General features: G+C 37.6%; 1 protein-coding gene across 1 annotated transcript in view; it reads left to right on the top strand.

The window, feature by feature from the left end:
• Positions 1 to 987: 987 nt before the first annotated feature.
• Positions 988 to 21,961, top strand: part of pde4b.L (phosphodiesterase 4B L homeolog) — a 240,064-nt gene continuing 219,090 nt past the window's right edge. The window contains exons 1-2 of the mRNA XM_041590376.1: positions 988 to 1,044; positions 1,444 to 1,676. Of these exons, the coding sequence (XP_041446310.1) occupies positions 1,003 to 1,044; positions 1,444 to 1,676 (275 nt within the window). The 5' untranslated portion in view covers positions 988 to 1,002. The remainder of the gene's footprint in view (positions 1,045 to 1,443; positions 1,677 to 21,961) is intronic.

Here is a 21,961-nt window from a genome sequence, read left to right as displayed (position 1 = left end):
TGCACATAATTCAGAAAAGGTGACTTTGTGGCTATGGCAGGCAGTAAGTGACAGGCTTTTATGCATCTTGGGCTGTCTAATGCTTCATAGCTAAAGGGAGTCCAATCAAATGCAGGCAGCGCATTATTCAAGGAAACTAATTTAAGCCCATTTAAAACACATTGTGTCCGACTCAATTTAGTGAGAAGGTTATCTCATGGGTTATCATTGAAAATTCATGGATGATATTCAATTCGGGGAGAAAACTTTTCTCAAAATTCTGTTCCAGTTTTTTCCCATAGACTTCATTAGAGTTTTCATGTGATAAACCGTGAGATACGTTTTACTGAATTCAATTGCATTTCAAATTGAATCTCGTCCATGAGTTTTCACGTGAAAATTTCTCTGAATTGAATAAATTCTCTCTCAATTGAATAAATTCTCTCTCAATTGAATAAATTCTCTCTCAATTGAATAAATTCTCTCTCAATTGAATAAATTCTCTCTGAATTGAATCTGGCACATTGTGTTCTATTTTGACTTCCAGAGAGGGAGATGGCATTACTGATACTGTACAGCTAATGTGCCAAGCTTTATTATTTTTATTTATGCATAAAGGTTTATTGATAAGGCTAGGATAGTGTATATCAAATCAATGATATTATTCAATGAGCATTTAGATATGTGTTACAATTTGTTTTTACAAATGGTATGTTGTATTATTAAGATTCATATGCCATAAACCATGTTACATTGTTTATGTAGTTTGTCAGTCTGAACATAAGCCAGACATAATTCTCTCTCATTAATAGCTATGTGCAAGCTTAGCTTGCTAAGTCATTCTATTCATTTGAGGTCAGGGAAATGATTTCCAAACCTGTCGTCGGGGTCAGCAGGCAGACAGAACATGGATTAAGAAAAATAGGTCCCATATTGGATGCTGGCTGTATTTCTGTATATAACAAAAATCTCTTGTTGTTTTAGGTTTAAAAATATTTGCCTGTCTAAATATCCCACAGAATAATGAAGAAGAGCAGAAGTGTAACGACTGTAAAGGCAGAAGACGTAAGTTGACTTTTTCATGCCTATGTGTTGATTTTTGTTCATTTTTAGAGGTGGTTAGCATGAAGCTTCTAAGCAGAGTATGTAACCTTGTATAATTGTAGAAGCTGTAGAACTGTATTACGTAAGCTGCTTATGAAATATTGAATCACTAAAGGGGTAATTAACCATGGTTCCAAATGGATCTGTCATATTAGCATCCCCAATAAAAGGAGGGATATGGTCAAAGTATTAGTATTCCGAATAGATAAACCAACACCTCCAATACAGGTCACAATTCTGTTCTTTAAATACTATGTTTATAATTCAATTATAGTCTATGTATATAATCAATGGAGCACTATTGCTTTGTAGCTTAATATATGTGTACTTAATATATGCTGATTTCTTTCTTTTTATCAGAATGCCAACAATTTCACTGAGTTTTGTCTGAGCAAGTCCTATAGCTCCTATGGGTACAGCATGGGGATAGACCTATGGAAAGGTAAAAGGTTCTGCTCAGGGACATTGCAGTTACCCCCGTTACATCACAGACAAGTGAGAAGAGCAAAGACACCTGACTACATCCACCGGCCTACAACTTTGCCACTGCTTCTTCCTCCAATGATTGCCGTCACTCCTGTAGAGAAAGACAGGTAAACCATAAATTCAATAATTTTTATGGACTTAATTAAAGGTTTTTGTTGTCCTTCATTTCAGATTGATATAGGGAATAATGCACCCCATTTTGTAAATGCTTAGGATATTAGAATATACATGTAAGTAAAACACACACTGGTGTTCACTTAACAGTACTGCAACGTTAAACTACTAACAACTAAAGTTTAAGACTCATGTTTGGTGCATTGGAAATATTTATGAATAGTTGATTTATGATCACCAAACTGATAATGTGTGACGTACCAAACATAGAAGACACCACAGGTTTAAAAACAAAAAGGTGTGAATATAAAAGTCACAGAATTGTAAATTTGTTGTCAAGTCTGTTCTTAATCCACACCCTCCATATTTTGTGAATATCCTCAAAGGCAGCTCAATTAAAGACTGAATTATCCTGACATCTCTAGATATCATAGCTACACTATACAGCTTATGAAACATCTACCATCATATTTGCACATGTAGTCAAACATTTATATTTATAGGTGCTGCCATATTACTTGCCCTGTCCAAACTTTAGTGAAAGTGCTAGTAGTTGACCAGATGATAATAAAAAAGTGTTTTAGCTTTATTATTGCTTTTATGTATATGGACCTAAACTATTGTAATAAAATGTAGAATTAATACAGAATGGGTTCTGAAAGAGCTCTTTAGGCATACTACATTTGCAACAACAGTGCTGCTAATTATGACTGCTTGTTATGTTTGACAATTATGAGTGTTATTTTATTGATGACTAATTCAAAGCCTGTTCTCCTTTGCTTTTCTCATTTCTGTTTATGTGTGTGTTTTATAGGAAATCAGTAAATACTGCATTTGATGTCAAGTTAGCACAGTCTCTCTTCTCATATATGAGTGGAAAGCTAATAACACAGAAATGTTGTATACCAAAACATTAACCAGGGATTCTTAGGCCTGTGACACATTTACTTTTTCAAGTAAACACTAGGAGGCGTTGCTTTACTTTTGTATCTTATGTTTTTTCTCTCCATTCTTCCCCCCTGCAAACATAATGCATTAATGTAAAAAAGGATGATGCTAACTGCTAGATCATTTTCAAAACCCTGTCTATTTTTATGACAGTAGGAAACATGTTTTCTTAAAATTGGAATGCGTCACATTTTAGGAATACTAGGGAAAAAAGAAACAGCAGAAGAAGAAAAATTAGAAATATGGTTATTGTGGTTTATTTTCATCTCAGCAAGGCTCTCACTATATATAATAATAAATGTTGTCTGTTTTACCCTAAATGTCTGTTTTACCCTATAGCCCTCTGTGCTGGATACATTTTCTAACATGTCTGTCTCTATCTGTTTATTTCTATTAAACTCTGAAGAAATACAAAACAGACTACCCTTATATGTTCCTGTCTATTTCGGTCAAAATGCCCCTATTTTTGACTGGGATGTGTTTGAGATCAAGTGGATTTATGATGCTGGTGAAAATCTCTCTCTCTTGTTGGTGATTGTATGCCCGTGTATACTTCTGGACAGGTTTGTCCATACACAATCCACTCACCAGGATTTTTGCTTTGCACAAGTTACGCGTTTGATACTTTGAAGTATTAGGGGGTCCAGAAAAGCCTTACATCAAAATCTGTTAATCATATCCAGTGTTAAATAAACAAAACAGCATCTTTAACACATTTTCTTAAATAGGAATGGACAGAATAATCGACTATGTTTTCTGGGCATTTTTTCTCTTTACTACACTTTTAGGATCATTATAATTAATGTGACCTATTTAGTTTGAAACAGAGTTAATAATGCTAATTTACAACAGGTTGTAGAGGAAATGCAAAGCTCAATTTGCACTTTGCCACCCCACCCATAGGTGATACTTTTTGCACACTTATAATGAAGCACAAAGAATATGCAACACTTGATGCACCTAGCAGCACAGGTTGTTATAGGGGCATCACATGTGCCAGATATGGATATCCCCTGGAACATATATCTGAAGTTCTGCACGGAACAAGGTGCTCCCTAGCAATCGTCAATACTCTACTCTACTCTGCTCTGTGTTCTGCATTGTAAATCTTCTGAAAGGTCCACAGGGCAGCAGCACCAACCATGGGCACAGGGACAACTGCTAAATATATGTCCAATAAGGGGTGCTATAGTGTATACATACACTTAGTAGCTGCCCCTGTGTCCAGTAATTACAGTATATCCCTGCCCATAACAGATATGCTCTTATGTGATCAGCTTTGAATTCAACAGTTTGTCTGGACCTCTCCCACCTTAAATGGTTGCATCAATGCTGATTTTTTGGGAAAGATAGTGTTAGAGATTGAATTAGATCAGGTGATCGGGTTTTCATTTTCCCTGACTATGTGAGTTTTTATACTTTTAGCTTTTCCAATAGGATTGTTTTGCCTCCAATTAGTATTAGTTTTATCTAAAGCTGGCCATAGATGCAAAGATAAAGTCTTACAAAACAAAGGTTCATACGATTTTTGGACCATGTGTGGATTGTCATGACAGGTTAGAAGATTTCTGTTGGCTAACAATAATTCATGTATTGCATTTAGGGATGCACCGAATCCACTATTTTGGATTCGGCCGAACCCCTGAATCCTTCACGAAAGATTCAGCCGAATACCGAACCAAATCCGAACCCCTAATTTTCACATTGTTTTCTGACATAAAGTCACACGATTTCCCTCCCGCCCCTAATTTACATATGTAAATTAGGATTTGGATTCGGTTCAGCCGGGCAGAAGGATTCAGCCGAATCCGAATCCTGATGAAAAAGGCCGAATCCTGAACCGAATCCTGGATTCGGTGCATCCCTAATTGCAGTTATATCAATGGGTTACTGTCACTACTTTTTGTTGGATATTTCTTCCATACGATTGCTGTCTGTCAATTAATGGCCAAAACATAGTCTGATTTGTGCTTTTTACTACTTTATATGATTTGAATGGTTAGTTAAGGATAAAGGATAAAGTCTTTTTGATTATGGTCAGTTACAATCAAGTACAAGGTAATGTTCTATTATTACTGAGAAAAAAGAAATATTTTTGAATTATTTCAGTAAAATGAAGTCTGTAGGAGATGGCCTTTCCAGAAAATGGACCCTATACCTGTACTTAGGACCAGATATAGGAGAAAACTGTTTTAGGCAAATCAACTATTTTATGGCTGTCTAAATTACTTTGCCTGCTGGTCAGATAAAGGCTAGTATTATGTTTATGAGGGCTCATAACAAGCTTCAGTCAAAAAAAATACAAAAAGTTTTTTAAATATATTAACAGTAAAAAGATGCAGGTTGAGAGTGTTGCTCCATTAAACAATGGTACCGGTATGGTTGTAACAGATACAGAAAAGGCAAATGTGTTAAATCAGTTCTTTTCTTCAGTGTATACAATAGAGGAGTTCCCAGGCTCACCTCATAGCTGCACTGATGGCTCAGCTCAGTGGCTGACTCAGGATATGATCCATAATGCAAACAAGGTTTCAGGGCCTGATGGCATATACCCCCGGCATGAATGCTGCATGCTGTGTCTTCATCCGACAGTCGTGTTGTGCTAAGTTTGTACCTGCGATGTTTCTATCACTCCCATTATATTCAATGCCTCCGACTGCGTTTTGTTATGTTGTTTTTTGATATCTAAAGGCAAACATTAAATGATACTACTTGCACAGTGCTAGCGTGCCTCCTGTAAATTAGCAGTGCAGTATACATGATGATTTGTGTGTTACACATTGGATTCCGTTTATGGTGGCTTGGCCTAGATATTTAAAGCTCATATTTGTTGATATGCCTCTAGGGAAAGGTCCATGTGCTGTGTTTTGCAGCAGCTGCAATCTGTTATCCCTGATGCTCAGGTAAACTGACTCCATTGCAAAAACAACGTTTGATTTTTAAATCACTGGTTTAGCACAAATTAATTTATAAATGTAATAGAAGTGGCTAGTTCCTTGCTTTACTGACAAAATTATTGCCAGCACATAAATGGGTAAAATTACAAATAATTATTAAATTCAGGTATATATATGGGAACATCAGTGTTTAAAAGTTAAAGCCAATTCGTTTCTTTAGAAGTATTGTTAGGTTAGTGACTGTGTATATTCCGAAACCTATGCATACTGTTATTTTTATATGCTGCTTAACAAATCATTGTCTAATTAAAGTAGAGAAAATATCCTGTAAATCTCTGATGGATGACTCTTTTATTATCAAGCAAGCTGATAAAGGAGGAGGAGTGGTTATCCAAAATAGAACTTATTATATAGAGTAAGCATAACTGATTTTGGGTGAAAATAGTATGTATAACAAATTTTGGGTCTGACCTATTTCATAATCTAACATCTACCTATCATTTGGGGGATATGCTTGAATTAGCCAAGTAATTTCTTACTTAAAGGGATTTTAACGTCAAAAACCAATACCTCCTTCCCAGGTTCTTCATTAAAAAAGAAACCTATTTGCAACATATATATATATTTAAAAACATTTACTTTTTTTAAAAAAAATATTGAAACAGAATCTCTTGCCTGCAGTTCCCCTCTTCACTACACAAACTCTTATTACTGAGCCCCACAAATCTTTTGGTGCCCTCTGCTGGACTATTGTGAAATTATCAAAGTTCACAATGTTCTGAACAGCAGTGCAGCTGCGTGTGGGGTGTTTTCATGCCTTTGCTTCTCACTAAAGCTAACCTTGATCAGAGACAACCTCACATACTGCTACCCTGCCATTCAGAACTCATGCAGTGCTTATTTTTGCTGTAGTCTAACTGGTGGCCACCTAGTATTTGTGAGCTCATTAATCAGAGCTAGTGGAGTAAAGAGGAAAAATTGCAGGCAAGAGATTTTGTTTTTTTTAAATGGTATAGAATTTAAATGGCTGCATATTGGAAATAGGTTTCTTTTTTTCATGGAGGACCAGGCTTTAAGTTATACTTTACAACCCCTTAAGCCCATATTGCAATATATTACTTAATCTAAAATCCATAAAAAGCATTTTCAATCTGCCAGGAAGACCTATTATTTCTGGAATCAACTCCCATACCAGCAACCTATCTGAATTTGTATATTATTATTTGTATAACATTATGTGATAGAGGAAGTCTAAGAATATTACCCTGGGATATTTAATATCGGTGCTTCCGTATTGTTTGTTTTTTGGAATCCTTATGACATCCAAAAGGGAGGTAAATTAAAGCTGCAGTCAAGTTGTATGAAGATTAAAACACTTTAGAATTGTTTACTTTATTGCATTGCATTAATTGCATGAATCATTTCAGTTGCACTCTCCTATACAGTATCTGTTTTATTGATTTCTTCCTGAAGACTTGGTCTCCAAAACTGACTGAACTAATAAAGTAGAGGCCATTGACATACAAAGAACCTCCATTTTTTTTAACAGTACTTTTTTCTTAAACATCCTAGTACAGTAACACAGCTTTCATTATTCAAACTGTGGGCACAGCATCAGGACCATGAGTTATTCTGGGAGCTTGAAGCTTGCCGAGGGGTGATAATGATGGATGTTGTGAAATCGTTGAGACTCAAAGGATCATCAATACTTGAAAGTTATAGCACATAAGCACTAACAGCTTCCTCTCTTTATGTATGCAGCCTCACATCAATTCACAAGTAACAATATGGAGAAGCAAATGTAAAGGTTACACAAACAACCAGCACGAGAAAACATGTTGCTCCAAAGTGGACACAATGGCAAACTTCTGAAATGCAGATACAGGAATGGGATCAGTTATTCAGAAACACGTTATCCAGAAAACTCCAAATTACGGAAACATTGCCAGTGATATTGCACAGAGCAACCAATCGGCAATTCAATTTCAACACATTTCACTCCACATTTTACACAGCATTATAGGTGTACCCCAGAAGGTATGACGTTCCAAATTATGGAAAAATCCATCATCCTGAAAACCCTAGGTCCCAAACATTCTGGATAACAGGTCCAATACCTGTATATAATATATAAGTTACAGGCAGATACTGTATATGAGAAAATTATGGGCAATAATGATAGAGCACTAGTGAGTTAGAATGTCCCTCTTATAATCATACAGCTCCCTAAAAAAGGCTTGCCCTTTGGGACTCTGTGCGGACATTTCAAGGGGATGCTTCCAGCAGGACGGAGGCATAGATAAGCTTTTTTATAACAAACACCATGTGAGCGCATTTTAACATTTTACTTTTAAAAAAATAAAAAGGTATTTTACACTTTCTGCTGCTGCATGTCACCTTACAGCTTTAACCAGGAGACATACTTCATGATTCTTTACATGCAAGTTGACAATATATGTTTGTGAGAACCCACCTGAACAAGTTCTCTAAAGGAAAGTTTTTAACCCCTTGGTGGTGGTGAATGCTAAATAAGAGTAACACTTTAAAGGTGGAGTTAATTAATTCCGTCAAACACGGCAACTTTGTAAAACAATATTATCCTATATATTTGTTTTGTCTGTTCCCTGTGCCTTTGGCGCTGGCTTTCATTTTTAGAAATTCGGATTTGGAAGGGATACAAGTAAAAGCCAGCTAAGGATTGTGAACACAGCTCAACCAGGGACTATACCCTTTGGACATAATTGTAAAAACCAGGCCTAGAATCCCAGGCCAGTGAATGCTAAGGGCCTGGACCTCAGTTTAAAGGTTCCTGCTATCCCAGGAAATACTCTTGGTAATAAATACAGTGTGTAATATGTAAGTTTGTTACCTAGAAGCTAGCAAGCCTCAAAGAAAACTTTCTGAGTGAAAACACTGCTCCAAAACCGTAACAAATATGATGTGCTCTGCACACATTTATTGAAACCACACATCAGTCCTCTGTTCCTTTTATGTCATAAAACAAAGTTGGGTTTGTTTACAATAGCAACCACATTTGTTGCACCATCCATCATCACTCAAGGTACTTCTCTCCATGTAATTGCATTCAAGTGCACCTGTTGACACAAGGGAACCTTGGAGTTAGGTAGCGCTAGGGTTTCCACAGAAGGCTGTGTCAACATGCACAACATACTTGGCCTAAAGAATCACATTAAGATGGGGAGTACCAGAAATGATGTTTAAAAACTGTCAAAATCTGATTTGAAAAATATGCAGGTGCAACTGCATGCATTAGATGCATCAGATGCTACTTCCCCTCGCAAACACAATTCTGTAGTTATGGGGCAAAAAAGCATTCTAAGTAATAAACATGGAGAATTGCATCCAGTGTTGCAGTTTGCACACTACAGTAGTCATTGTAAATGACCCTTATTGTTACAGGTACATACAAACATTTTTTTTTTCTGCAACTTTGTGAATGTAGAATGTGTTTTAAGCTTAGGGCACCAGGGTGGGTAGTCCTGTCTCCATTTAATACATAGACAGAAAAAAGTGTATCTGCTTCATCATATTGATTCACAATCAGGCAGTGTTGGCCTGTGTACAGCTACAGTGGATTTTGATGAGAAATTGTCATGTATTTCAAAATCCGCTCAATGCAGCTACAAACAGGCTGGTGCTATGCTTTAGCCATAGACTGAAGACAAATTCAGGTATTTTTTTCTGGAATTCAGTTAATCTATCCTGTAAATGTCAAAGAAATACTTGTGTTACTGTTGGAAAATGGAATCTGTATGGCCCCACTAATTAGTAGGTCACCTAAATCTGCTGTCTGCGTCAGCCAACGTCCAAGATCATTTCATGTATTACACTCCTGAACCAGTCCTGACACTAAGTGGACAAACACAGTAAACTGAAATCTGAACAAAAAGCACTTCAAATTGGTTCATTCTTGGTTTCTGCTCACATTAATAATACATATTAGAAAACAAAAGATTTATTGAATATGGCTGGTTCTTGGTCCCTAACAGATTAAACACAATAAAAAATAACATACAACGTGGGAATAGCACTCTTAAATATGCCCTTAAGGGAGAGGTTAAAATACTGGAGGTGGCAAAAGTTAGGCACCCCCCAGTGAAAATAATCACATTTCTACACCCTCTACAGCTCATTTATATTCTTTTAGGGATACTAGCATGGGAAAAAATGTTTTTTTTAGAAAATGCACCAGTTTATGGTGCTTCTCCCACACAATCCTGTATCGAAATCAATTTTTCAAAAGAGAAAACAGATTTTTTTTATATTTCATTTGAAATTTATTGTGGGGTTAGACGTGTTCTTAGTTTCTCAGGTACTTTCAGTCACTCTTTAATGCTGCACTGCAAGTTGGAGGGATGCTCCTTTGGAAGCCCTTTAAGGACTGGACCCCAAAACTGCACTACATATTCAAGGTGTTTCCTTACCAGGGACCTATAAGAGGCAAAATTATGTGACAGCTTTAACTTATGGAATGACACTGCCTGGAATAATACAATTTGTTATCTACAAAATTCACAGATCCTTCTCTATTAGGTTATGAGCCCAGCACAGCACTTGAGAAAGGGCACACAAGGCCAGAAACATGTTGTGTAATTATGTAGTCTTGCATTAAAAAACTTTGATCACAGCAGTTTTTGCTCTCTGAATGCTCTCATCTCCCTTGATATAAAGAGTAATTATTGGAAAAGTATTAAAGGCAGAGAACAATATCTACAATTCCTGCACACAGGCTGTCTTCAGAGGCTGTTGTCAGCCTGCGTTAATTTCTCAGGCTGAGAGAAGCAGATCTGCTCAGTGCCCCTGCTGCATTGATTTGAATCTGATCGGCCTGTGTGCGGTCACACACAGGCTGAGGTCAGCCCAATTACGTAGGCTGAAAACAGCTACTGACAACAGCCTGTGTGTCAACCCCAACACACTACCATATAGTGTATAACTTAAATTTATGCAATTTTAAACAAAATGCTTTCACTTATCATCATTGAACCCCAGTTCCCAGTTTGCTGCCCAGTTTTATGATTTAGTGAAATTGCTCTGTAAAGTGGCAGCATCCTGCATATCTTGGTATCATCAGCAAAAATAGAAACCATACTTGCAATGCTCACATCCAGGTCATTAATAAAAAGGAAAGGGCAAAGGACAGACCCCTGCTGTACTCCACTAACAACACTTGTCCAATTAGAAAATGTATTCAACTACAGAAAAGTTTATATCAAAAACGATATAAGTCCCAAGGCCTCTTCAAGTAAAAAATATTAATTTATTGTTATTCATATTAAAACAGTAGCTAGTACATACTACCCCACATACCCCACCTTACGCGTTTCGCACCCTCCGGCGCTTAGTCATAGGTGTATCTGTCAGTAAGGGGTCAGGTACAGAATTTAAACCCAAGTAATCCCGCCCCTTTTTTGTTTAAAACCAATCAAGGGTCACAGGCAGTTCTCCCTGCTTCGTATTTGTTAACCCATAGTGCTTTATACAGGGTGTATGTACCATTTCAGTTATATAATAGTTTAAAGTTATACATTGTATTCAAATTATTCACTAGCCACACAGTCTATAAAATTAGTTATTGCACAACATTGTATTTTAGCAGTATATAAACGTTTACACATCAATTCGTTAATCTCTAACCTTGCACAAATTCCATTATTACCAAAATTATATCAAATGTATACACTGTCATTATTGTCGCTGCATTCTATTGTTAATATTATATAATAAGTATATTCCTTTATCTTTATAAACATTCAGGTGTAACACGTCACGTCAAATTCATAGTTAAGTCCCAATGGCAACCGCGTTCCCAAATGAAAAATCCAATAAACTTCTCTCTTTTCTAGTAATTTCTGATGATCCCCTCCCCTTATTCCTAATCTCACCCTCTCTATCCCCTGTATGGAGAATTGATTTACAGCCCCTCCGCTGCATATCGCAAAGTGCTTGGTGACATTACTTTTCTCCATCATTTTGGGGTTCTTAATTTGACTCAAATGTTTCCTCGCTCTCTCCTTCAATTTTCTACCAGTACACCCGACATATTGCTTGCAGCACTTCAAGCAAGTGATCAAATAGATCACAAATGCAGTGTTGCAATTAATATATCCTTTAATTACAAATTCTTTTCCTGTTACTGTGGACTTAAACTTCTTAGACACTTTCATATGTGTACAAGTAACACATCTGCGACTACCACATCTGTAATTACCCACAGACATAAGTGGTCCCATATCCTGTTTCTTAGATTCCATTTTAAACAAACTGGGTGATAACATGTCCTTTAAGGTGGGAGCTCTTTTAGGGATAATGTTGATTCCCGGGCTCAACACCTCAAAGAAGTGTTCATCGCCGTAGAGGATAGGCAGAAATCTCTTTATGATTTTAGATATCTCGAAAAATTGTTTACTATATCCAGTTGTAAGTGCCACCTTTTCCGACCAAACCGGGCTTTTCTCTTTAATACCAGTCCCTTTAAGTAGGTCCCCCCTATCACTACTTCTTGCTCTCTGTAGGGCTTTTTGTACAATTTTCTGCTTATATCCTCTTTCCAAAAACCTCTTCTGCATATCCTGCCACCCAAATTCTCCATCTGTTGAGCAGTTCCTTTGGAGTCTCAGGAACTGGCCAACGGGTATACCTTCTATCAATCTTTTAGGGTGGCATGATGAAGCATGCAGAAGGGTGTTTCCACTGCATGGTTTACGAAATATGCTTGTTGTTATTGCCTCACCCTCTATTCGCAGTGTCACATCCAAAAATTCTATTTTATTTGAACTGAACTCACTAGTGAATCTTAGGTTCAGCTCATTTCTATTAATGTCCCTCACGAATTTATCAAATTTTTCTTGAGAGCCTTGCCATATACACAATAAATCGTCAATATAGCGCAGGTACAGCCTTAGGTGCCTCCTTTGTTCCAAGGTGATGTATGTCTCCTCCCACCACCCCATATACAAATTTGCATATGAGGGGGCGAATTTGGCACCCATGGTTGTACCCCGCCTTTGCAGAAAAAAACAGGCATCAAATACAAAGTAGTTGTGTTCCAAAAGGAACTTGACGGCACTCGAGAAATTGTATCATCTTCTCCGAATAGTCACTGTATTTGATCAAATGATACTGGATTGCATTTATGCCCTCAGTATGAGGTATTGAGGAGTATTGGGAAACTACATTGAGCGTACCCCATGCACAATTCTTTGCCCATCCAGTGTCATTTAATCGCTGTAATACATGCGTGGTATCCCTAGTATAACTGTCCAGGCGTCCTACCAAGGGCTGTAAATGTGCATCAATCCATTCTGAGAGATGCTCATTTAGAGAGCCAATTCCAGAAATAATTGGCCTACCCACAGGAGGTCTCTCTTTTTTGTGAACCTTGGGTAGGTGATAGAAGGTGGGAATAGTAATCGACCGCGGGATTAAATAATCTCGCAATACCGCATCTATCACCCCATCTTCTACCCCCCTTTCGATCAAACTCTCTAATTCCAACTGGAACCTTTTCATAGGGTCCCCTTTTAGTCTCACATATGCTTCTTTGTCACTAAGCTGTCTAAGGGCTTCTGCTCTATACGTCATGGAATCTTGTACAACCACCATGCCGCCCTTATCTGCATTTTTGATTGTTATACTTTGATCTTTTTTTAAAACATTCAATGCTTGTTTCTCTTTCTCACTCAAATTAGTTAACCTACCTCCCTGTCTCCTTACCCTGGTATCCAGTTCCCATAGGCTCTCCTCAACTTTTTTCTGAAATTGTTCTATCAGAGGGCCCCTCAGCTGTATTGGGTAAAAATCACTTTTATTTTTAAATCTCACATTGATATCTCTCCCCTGTTCAGGGTTCCTTCCCTCTATTCCTGATTCCTTGTTCAACTGTGCTATCTGCAAAAAGTGTTTTTTAAGTACAACCCTACGTACAAAATTATTTACATCCACAATTGTGTCAAAAATCGTGAAATTCCTATCTGGTGAAAAAGAAAGTCCCTTGCCCAATACTTGTACTTGAAGTGGTGTCAGGTCCTTTGAAGACAAGTTCATTACTTTCTCGGATTTTTCTTTCGTAAGACATATCGGTTCTTGTCCTCCTGTTCTCTGGTGGGTTCCTCTGGTTGTCGTTTCCACAGCTCCCTGTTTGCATTTTTCTGTGTCCACTGGCCAATGCCCGTATGACCTTTCTTCAAAAAATGATGTTGTTCTCCCACAAATACATCCCTCGCTTTCTCACTTCTGTTACTCTGTGAAGAGATAGGGGAAGAGCCAGCAAGGGAACCATCCAGAGAATCCCTATCCACACTAGAAAAACTCACTTTTTTTGGAGTACTTGTGTTTTTAAGAATCGAACGTTGACTATTGTGTTCTCTCCTATTTTCTCGTCTATTACTTGCCCAACTGTAGACTTGATCCTTCATATAGTCAAGACTGTCCCTGTTGAATTTTTTCTTTTTATTTATTTGCATAATATCACTCTCCAACTGCTTTATATTCTTTTTGATAGATTCATACAATATATCAAAACGTGCCTGAGTTCTGTACTGTTCTATATCTTTTTCAATCATCTTTAACTCCCCTTTCACATCCAAATGTATTTTAGTTTTATACTCGATCATTAATTCCATTAGTCTTAATGAGCAGTCTGACAAAATTTTATTCCAACTGCCCATAAAGATCTCATCTCTTTCCATAAAAGAAGGGAATTTTTTTATACGTAAACCCCGTGGTATCATCTGAGAGGTGACATACTTTTCAAGTGATGCTATTTCCCACCATATATACAATTCTTTAGTTAACTTATGTTCAAATTCACGAAATACTCTTGATACATTTGAAAAATCACTTGAAGTATCAACATCCGTATTGAAAACAGAGTTGGCCTTCAATATGCGTGCATCCGTATTCCATAATTCACTCATAGTGCTCAATATGTGCAAACCAGAATAATAAAGAAATAAAAAAAATTTTATTTTTTTTTATTTTATATAATTGTTAATTGTGTATTGTGAACTATCTCCTGAACTGGGGCGAGTCCCTTGGGCCTGGCTGATTAACTATATGGACTCCCGATTTTGAATTGAAACAATTGAAACAATTAGAAAATGTTCCATACTTCAATCAGTTCTCTATCCAGTTACAAATATTGTGTTCCAGGCCAATTTTCCTTAATTTAACCAGTAAACTCCTGTGTATTACTATATCAAATGCTTTAGCAAAGTCTAAGTAGATCATATCCACTGCCAAACCAGAGTCTTGGTCCATGCTCACCTTTTCATAAAAGGCAATTAAATTATATCTGTCACATCATTCCCTGCACCAGTAGAGCACCATTAGAGCATACAGTACATGGTATGGTACCTAACACACACACATACTATGGTCAAATTTATCAGGAGTCCATTTCCTGTATGCTTGGAACTAATCAATAGCAGGTTTTAAGTACGCTTAGTTTGAATGTAGTCATGTTGCATTTCTGTATATATTGCAAGGCCAGCATCAGTAGGGCACAGGGGGTACCGTCATACCGGGCCCAGACCTAAAGGGGGTTTGTGCTGCACTTTTCAAATTAGTCAGGCTGAAGTCCCAAACCGTAGAATACCTGAAATCCAGAAGATCCAATGTCCCGATGATCAGAAGTCCCAATAATCCAAATTCCCGATAATCCAAAATCCCGATGATATGAAGTCCTGATGATACAAAAGTCCCGATAATCCGAAGATCCGAAGTCCCAAAGCCCAGAAGACCCAAAGCCACGAAAAGACTCAAAGCCACAAAAAGACTCAAAACCACAAAAAGACCTGAAGTTGAAGTCTTCTTTTTAACTTGTAACGGGGGGGGGCATGGCTACCAATGTGTTTTTAAAAACTTTTCGGGGGGGGGGGGGCCCCTGGCGTCAATGTTTTTTTTTTAATTTATAGGGGGGGGCCCTGGCCACCAATGATTTTTTTTGATCAACTTGTAGGGGGCCATGACCACCAATATTTTTTCTTTAACTTCTAAGGGGGTCCTGACCATCAATTGTTTTTTATAACTTGTGTGTGTGGGGTTTACCATTTTAGCATTGATGTTTGTGTGGCCTTTTTACTGTGGTGTTAGGTGGGATCTGGGGTGGGGATTGGGGGCAGGGCTGAGCTGGGAAGGGCGAGGACCAGGGGGCCCAGAAAATTTTGTTGTACTTGGCCGTGATTTCTGATGGCAGCCCTGATATATTGTATATATTTATCTTTTCTATATTTTCTAGAGGTTAAATCTATTGCAGGATTTTAGATATGATCTATAAATTATCCTTAAGTACATGCATTTTGTGCCATTTACAGGAATTAATTACTTGCTTTAACTTGAAACGAAAACAGCTTTTTGGTATGTACAGTATTTATACAATTCTTGTTTACTTCTTGCATCTCTTCCACTTCTGGAATCTATTTATGGACCATAGTGAATATGTTGCTCATCACGTCTTCACACCAAGCCAATAATAGCATTTCTCCAGCACAGAATACCCTTTTAAATATATGTAGTGTTGTCCTTGATGTCTAGTATCATAAACACCACATTCTCTAAGCACTTACTGACCCTTGCTACCTGGGAAAAATAAAATAGGTTTCTGTGGTAACCACAGAAATAAATTAAAAAAGTGCATAGTTTTTATATGCATATTGTAAGATATATTGTGCGAAATAAAAATAAAAAAACAAAGCAATTTGTCTATTAGTGGAAAATCCTTATTTTATATTTTATAGCACTTTACAGAGATACATTGTCTCAGCCCCAGTGAAGCTTACAGTCTAAGGCAGTGATCCACAACCAGTAGCTCGCAAGCAACATGTTGCTCTCCAATGCCTTGGATGTTGCTCCCAGTTGCCTCAAAGCGGGGGCCTAGTTTGGAATTCCAGGCTTGGAGCTAAGTTTTGGTTGCATAAAAAAACAGGTGCACTGAAAAACTGAGCCTCCTGAAGGCTGTCAGTCCATATAAGGGCAACCAAATAGCCAATCACAGCCCTTATCTGGTACCCGATTAACTTTTTGCATGCTTGTGTTGCGCCCCAACTCTTTTTAATTTTGAATGTGGCTCATGGGTAAAAAAGGTTGGGGACCTCTGGTCTAAGGTGACTATTACATTCACACTATGATTAATATTAATCAGGGGCCAATTAACCTGCCTGTGTGATTTGTGTGGACCAAGACTACCCAGAGAAAAACCAAGCAGACAGAAGAAGAACATAAGTACTCCTTGCAGATAGTGCCCTGGCTGGAATTAATCCTAGGACTTTAAATTCCATGTTGAAAACTATGGCTTAAATGGGTCTCCAAATCAAAACGTCAAGTGCTATTGTTTTAATATCTGCTCTTGCACATACTGTGTTGTAGAGGGCCAGTTATTTTGTGCTTTCACCTGCTGTACGTCAGGTGTCTTTATTCCCTGAAATAGGCAGGCTGTTGGGAGAGTCCCATACACGTCCCAATAAGCTGCTGCCTCAGTATGAAGTATGGAGGAGTCTGCTTTTATCAGTCAAATATATATATATATATATAAAGGTTGGAAGGATCAGCACACTCCATTTTGCGATGAACAAAGTGTTTTTTGTTAAACACACATAACTCCAACGTTTCGGTTCCGCCTGGGAACCTTTATCAAGGATGGATCCTTGATAAAGGTTCCCAGGCGGAACCGAAACGTTGGAGTTATGTGTGTTTGATAAAAAACACTTTGTTCATCGCAAAATGGAGTGTGCTGATCCTTCCAACCTTTATCTATGATTTATTGATCGTGCACCTCGAGCTCACAAGCTAAGGAGTGCGGACACCACAGACAATTTTATATATATATATATATATATATATATATATATATATATATATATATATATATATACCAATGTTTCACAGACCAGCACTCCCTTTGATGTAAAACAAATAATCTTTTATTGCATCTTTATCCAACTTTTCGGTCCCTTGTATACACATTGGTGTATACAAGATTTACCGTGCACCCCTGCCTTCATTAAGATTGATTTCGGAGTGCGGATACTCACCTGGAAGATATATATATATATATATATATATATATATATATATATATATATATTCTTCTGTAGTCAAGCTCAGGATTGGAAGAAAACCACAGTTCCTGTGGTTATATTATTATTATATGCATGCATGTACTAGCAATACCCCAGCTAAACCTAAAACTAAAGATTTATGAAGAGAACAAGCTATTCTGCCACTGAAAATGAAATATCAGTGAAGTGTTCGCTTTGCTTTATGCACAGTTACTGTCTCACTTAATGACTGCTATTGTGAGGATATTTTTAAACTGAAATCCCTGTTTAATTTACAGTGTCTCTTGTGCTTAGCTTCTTTGCCAGAAACTCTCTGTCAGAGAGTTTTCTCATGGGAAGCAGCATGAGAGTGTTCATTTTTAGGATGTGAAGCTAATTGTTTTTTTTCCAATAATTGAATCGTGCCTTCATCCTTCCAAGCAAGTTATCTTTCTTTCTAATTTGACCCATCAACATTTGGTGTATAAGATATGTTTCCCATTGTGTTGGAATGCACAGAATTTGTTGCCCAAACTCAAGGAAGCCTGATACCAAGCAACTGCCTTTGCCCGGGATTAAATATAGGGCTTTGATGGGCGTATAAGCATATGTTTAACCCCTAGCCATGCAAAAGTTCATTTCTGCTTGTTGTCCAAGGTTAAATAGAAAGTGACCTATAATGATAGGCGGAAAAATTTGGCTGGCACGAATTCACGGCACGTTTCGCCGGCGAATAAATTCGAGAATTTCCGCCAAAATCTCCGCGCGTCAACACTATTCCGACGCCCATTGACTCTAACACCAGCTTCAAAATTGAAATGAGCGACTTTTTGGACACACGTCCAAAATTGGACGCGGCCGTCAACTTTCGATCTTCACTATTCACAGGAAATTTGCAAATTTTTCGGGGAAGTGAAACGGGAGAAATTTGTCTATCACTAGTGACCTGCTAGTCCACTTTTTTGAATTCTTAAATGAGCGCACTCTGCCAGGAACATTTGCAAATGCATCTTGTTGCAAATTGGATGTACAGTAACTAGCATTCATGAGTCGTCATGATTGTGTACTGATACTGCACAAAGTATGTGCCCTGCACTGAGCTTAACTGGCATAGTTTTTTTGTATTGCAATTTAAGCCGTACATACAATATAACGTAACTGAAACTGACTTTTAATATAGTCCTTTGACATTTTAGTTTTGGCAGCTGCACAGTCTGTATAATCTAATCTTGGAAATTTTATTAGATTTTAGTGATTCTCTTAATATTCAGGTTAAATAATGAAATGTAATTCACTAGATGGCCACATAGCTTTTAATTATAATGGTCTGTTTCTGGACAGTATAAATGATAGCTTGGGTTTTGAAAACAGAATTATAGTGATTATTGGAAGTCTCCTTGACAACGAGCTAGACACAGAGAATGCTTGATGGTTTCAGAGCTGAAGAGTCTTCTTGGTTTTATCTCAAAACATAAATATGTAGATATTGATTTATTTTGGCTGGTCAGAGATGTACAGCTAACAAAATAAGATGTTTTGCATTGATTATGATGTAGATCCTTCTGAAAATATTTGAACTTACAGGACCAGTAAGGTTAGCATATCACTTGATTCACAAACCTGAATATAGTATTCATTCCTATATCTATTGGGCAACAAGGAGGGCTGAGGACTGAGGGCGGAGTTCGTATGACTGACAGCTGAGAAGGGAGGGTAGAGGATGGAAGTGTGATTGCAGATTTGGACGATGAGTGACGGTAACAGCAACTAATGCGCCATTTCGAGCATGAAGGACAGGTATTTCGCTGCAGGATGTTCTAAAATGCGTTCCGTACACGTGATTTTAATAAGGAATGGAACATCATAGTGCAATGCATTGTGGGTTATGTAGTTCCTGCATGTTGTCTGTAAACTGTGGAGAAGTTGTTACAATTTGTAACATCAGTGTTTTAGTCCCTCGTGCCCTGCCAGGATTTCAAATGATGCAGAAAGAGAACAACTGTAAAACAGCTGGATTTCAGCATAGAAAATGCCATTTATTCATACATTTTGAACAGGTAACTGTGGTGGATATATTAGGGGTTTCTGTGTTATGTGGGCCTCTTTATCAAATTGTGTTTTGGAAGCCGGAGTTCCTTTAAAGGAACAGTTCAGTCTAAAAATAAAAAACTAGGTAAATAGATTGGCTGTACAAAATAAATATATGCTTCTAATATAGGTAGTTATCAAAAATTGAATGTAGAAGCCTGGAGTGACCTGATCAGGCCCAGATTTGTGGAGAGGCCACCAAGGCCCGGGCCTAGGGGGGCAGGATTTTAGGGGGCGGCATACTGACCAACCACACCCACATTGGTTCAGAGACACTGGGGATGTGCAGGAAATACGATAGTTTTTTAAATTTCCTATGTGCCAATTGCCATTGCGATTGGCACATATTGCAATGTCGATATGTGCCAATCGCAATGGTGATGAAAATTTGAGCAAATAAAAGGGAGAGGGGTGATGAACGACAGCGGGCCTAGAGGTGTCCGCTATGTAAATCTGGACCTGATGTCTAATGCTCTGTAAGGCTAAAACATTATTTTTATTGCTACTTTTTATTACTCGTCTTTCTATTCAGACCCTCTTCTATTCATATTCCAGTCCAAATCAATGCATGGTGGCTAGGGTTATTAGGACTCTAGCAACCAGACTGCTAAAATTGCAAACTGGAGAACTGCTAAATAAAAAGCTGAATGACTCAAAAAACACAAATAATGAAAAATTAATGCCAATTGCAAATTGTCTCAAAATATCACTCTCTACATCATACTAAAAGTTAGTTTAAAGGTGAACATCACCTTTAAACGGTTAAATTAAATTGTTCACAATTGGGTGAGTCTGTACTAGACTCACCCAAACTCCACTCCCAAGGTTCTCCGGAGGGAATAATGATGACAAAGTGTGCCCAAAGTCATCCAGGGCTCCTCAACTACAGCAATTCAAAACTTGAAAAAATTATGGGACATCGACTCTTGAAGTAAAAAATACTATTTATTGAATCAAAAAGGTAGGTAGCTGGAGTGCATAAGACTCCTATGCACTCCAGCTACCTAACTGTTTAAATGATTTAATAAATCATATTTTTTACTTCCAAGAGGCGGTATGCCATTTAAACATTTTTTCACCTTTAAATTAACTTGTAGAATGATGTAAAGAGTGATGTTCTGAGACAATTTGCATTTAGTTTTCATTTTCTATAGGGATGTAGCGAACTGTTCGTCCGCGAACTAGTTCGCGCGAACTTTGACCGTTCGCGTCCGCCGAATGTTCGCGAACGTTTGGGAACGTTCGCATTTTGAGTTCGCGTTCGATCGTTCGACCATTCGACCATTCGAATTCCTTCGACCGCTAAAAATCGAACGATTTCCATTCGTTCGAACGATTGTAAGCATTCGATCGAATGAAAATCATTCGATCGAATGGCTTCGATCGTTCGATTCGAATGAAAATCCTTTTTTGCCGGCGTTCGCGAACACCAAATCGGCAGTTCGCTACATCCCTAATTTTCTATAAGTTATTTAGATTTTTATTCAGCAGCTCTCCAGTTTGCAATTTCAGCAGTCTGGGGTCCAAATTACTCTAGCAACCATGCATTGATTTGAATAAGAAGCAGTTATATGAATAGGAGAGAGCCTTAATAGAAATAAGAGTAATAAAACGTAGCAATAACTATACATTTGTAGCTTTACAAAGCATTTGTTTTTAGATGGGGTCTATGTCATTCTATACTAGAAGTTAACGGAGCCTTAAACAACAGTATATAAAATTTAGATCAAATTGTGCACCAGCTATCTTCTAGACAAAGGCAAGAAATACCCAGAATGATGCTGATTTCCGGGAAATATCTTGTACCTTAGATCCAGATAAGGGGCTTGGGGCAAGGATATAGGTTGGACCAACAAATATTACTGCTATTTAACCAACAGGCCAACCCTTCACAGATAATTTTCTTGCTAGAACTGTATGCTAAGATGCCGAAATTGTATCCATTTTAACCCTTTGTGCTTGTGTTTATAAAAAAAGCCTTCAATGTCAGGTTTTCTGGTTAGACCTATGGGGCCCAGTCTTGACACCAGCTAATCCTGTAAACTGCACAGAGCACAAAGCCGGTATACATGTATGTTTCCCATCAGTAACAAAATGACCTTTATTTAAAACTATTTATATGATTTCTGCTAAAATCTAGCTAACATTAGCCTGTTTAACCAATGGTATAATATCAGGTGCATATTAGCTTGTGATTTTTAACAAATACAAACCACACAAAATTGCTGGTGAATCATCTCCTATGCTTTTTACTAACTGAGACCTAAAGTCGCCACATTTATAATA

The sequence above is a fragment of the Xenopus laevis genome, chromosome 4L, assembly GCF_017654675.1.
Source record: "Xenopus laevis strain J_2021 chromosome 4L, Xenopus_laevis_v10.1, whole genome shotgun sequence".
Taxonomy (NCBI): domain Eukaryota; kingdom Metazoa; phylum Chordata; class Amphibia; order Anura; family Pipidae; genus Xenopus; species Xenopus laevis.
Note: the sequence above shows the minus strand (reverse complement) of the source record. Positions and strands in the feature narration are given on the sequence as shown.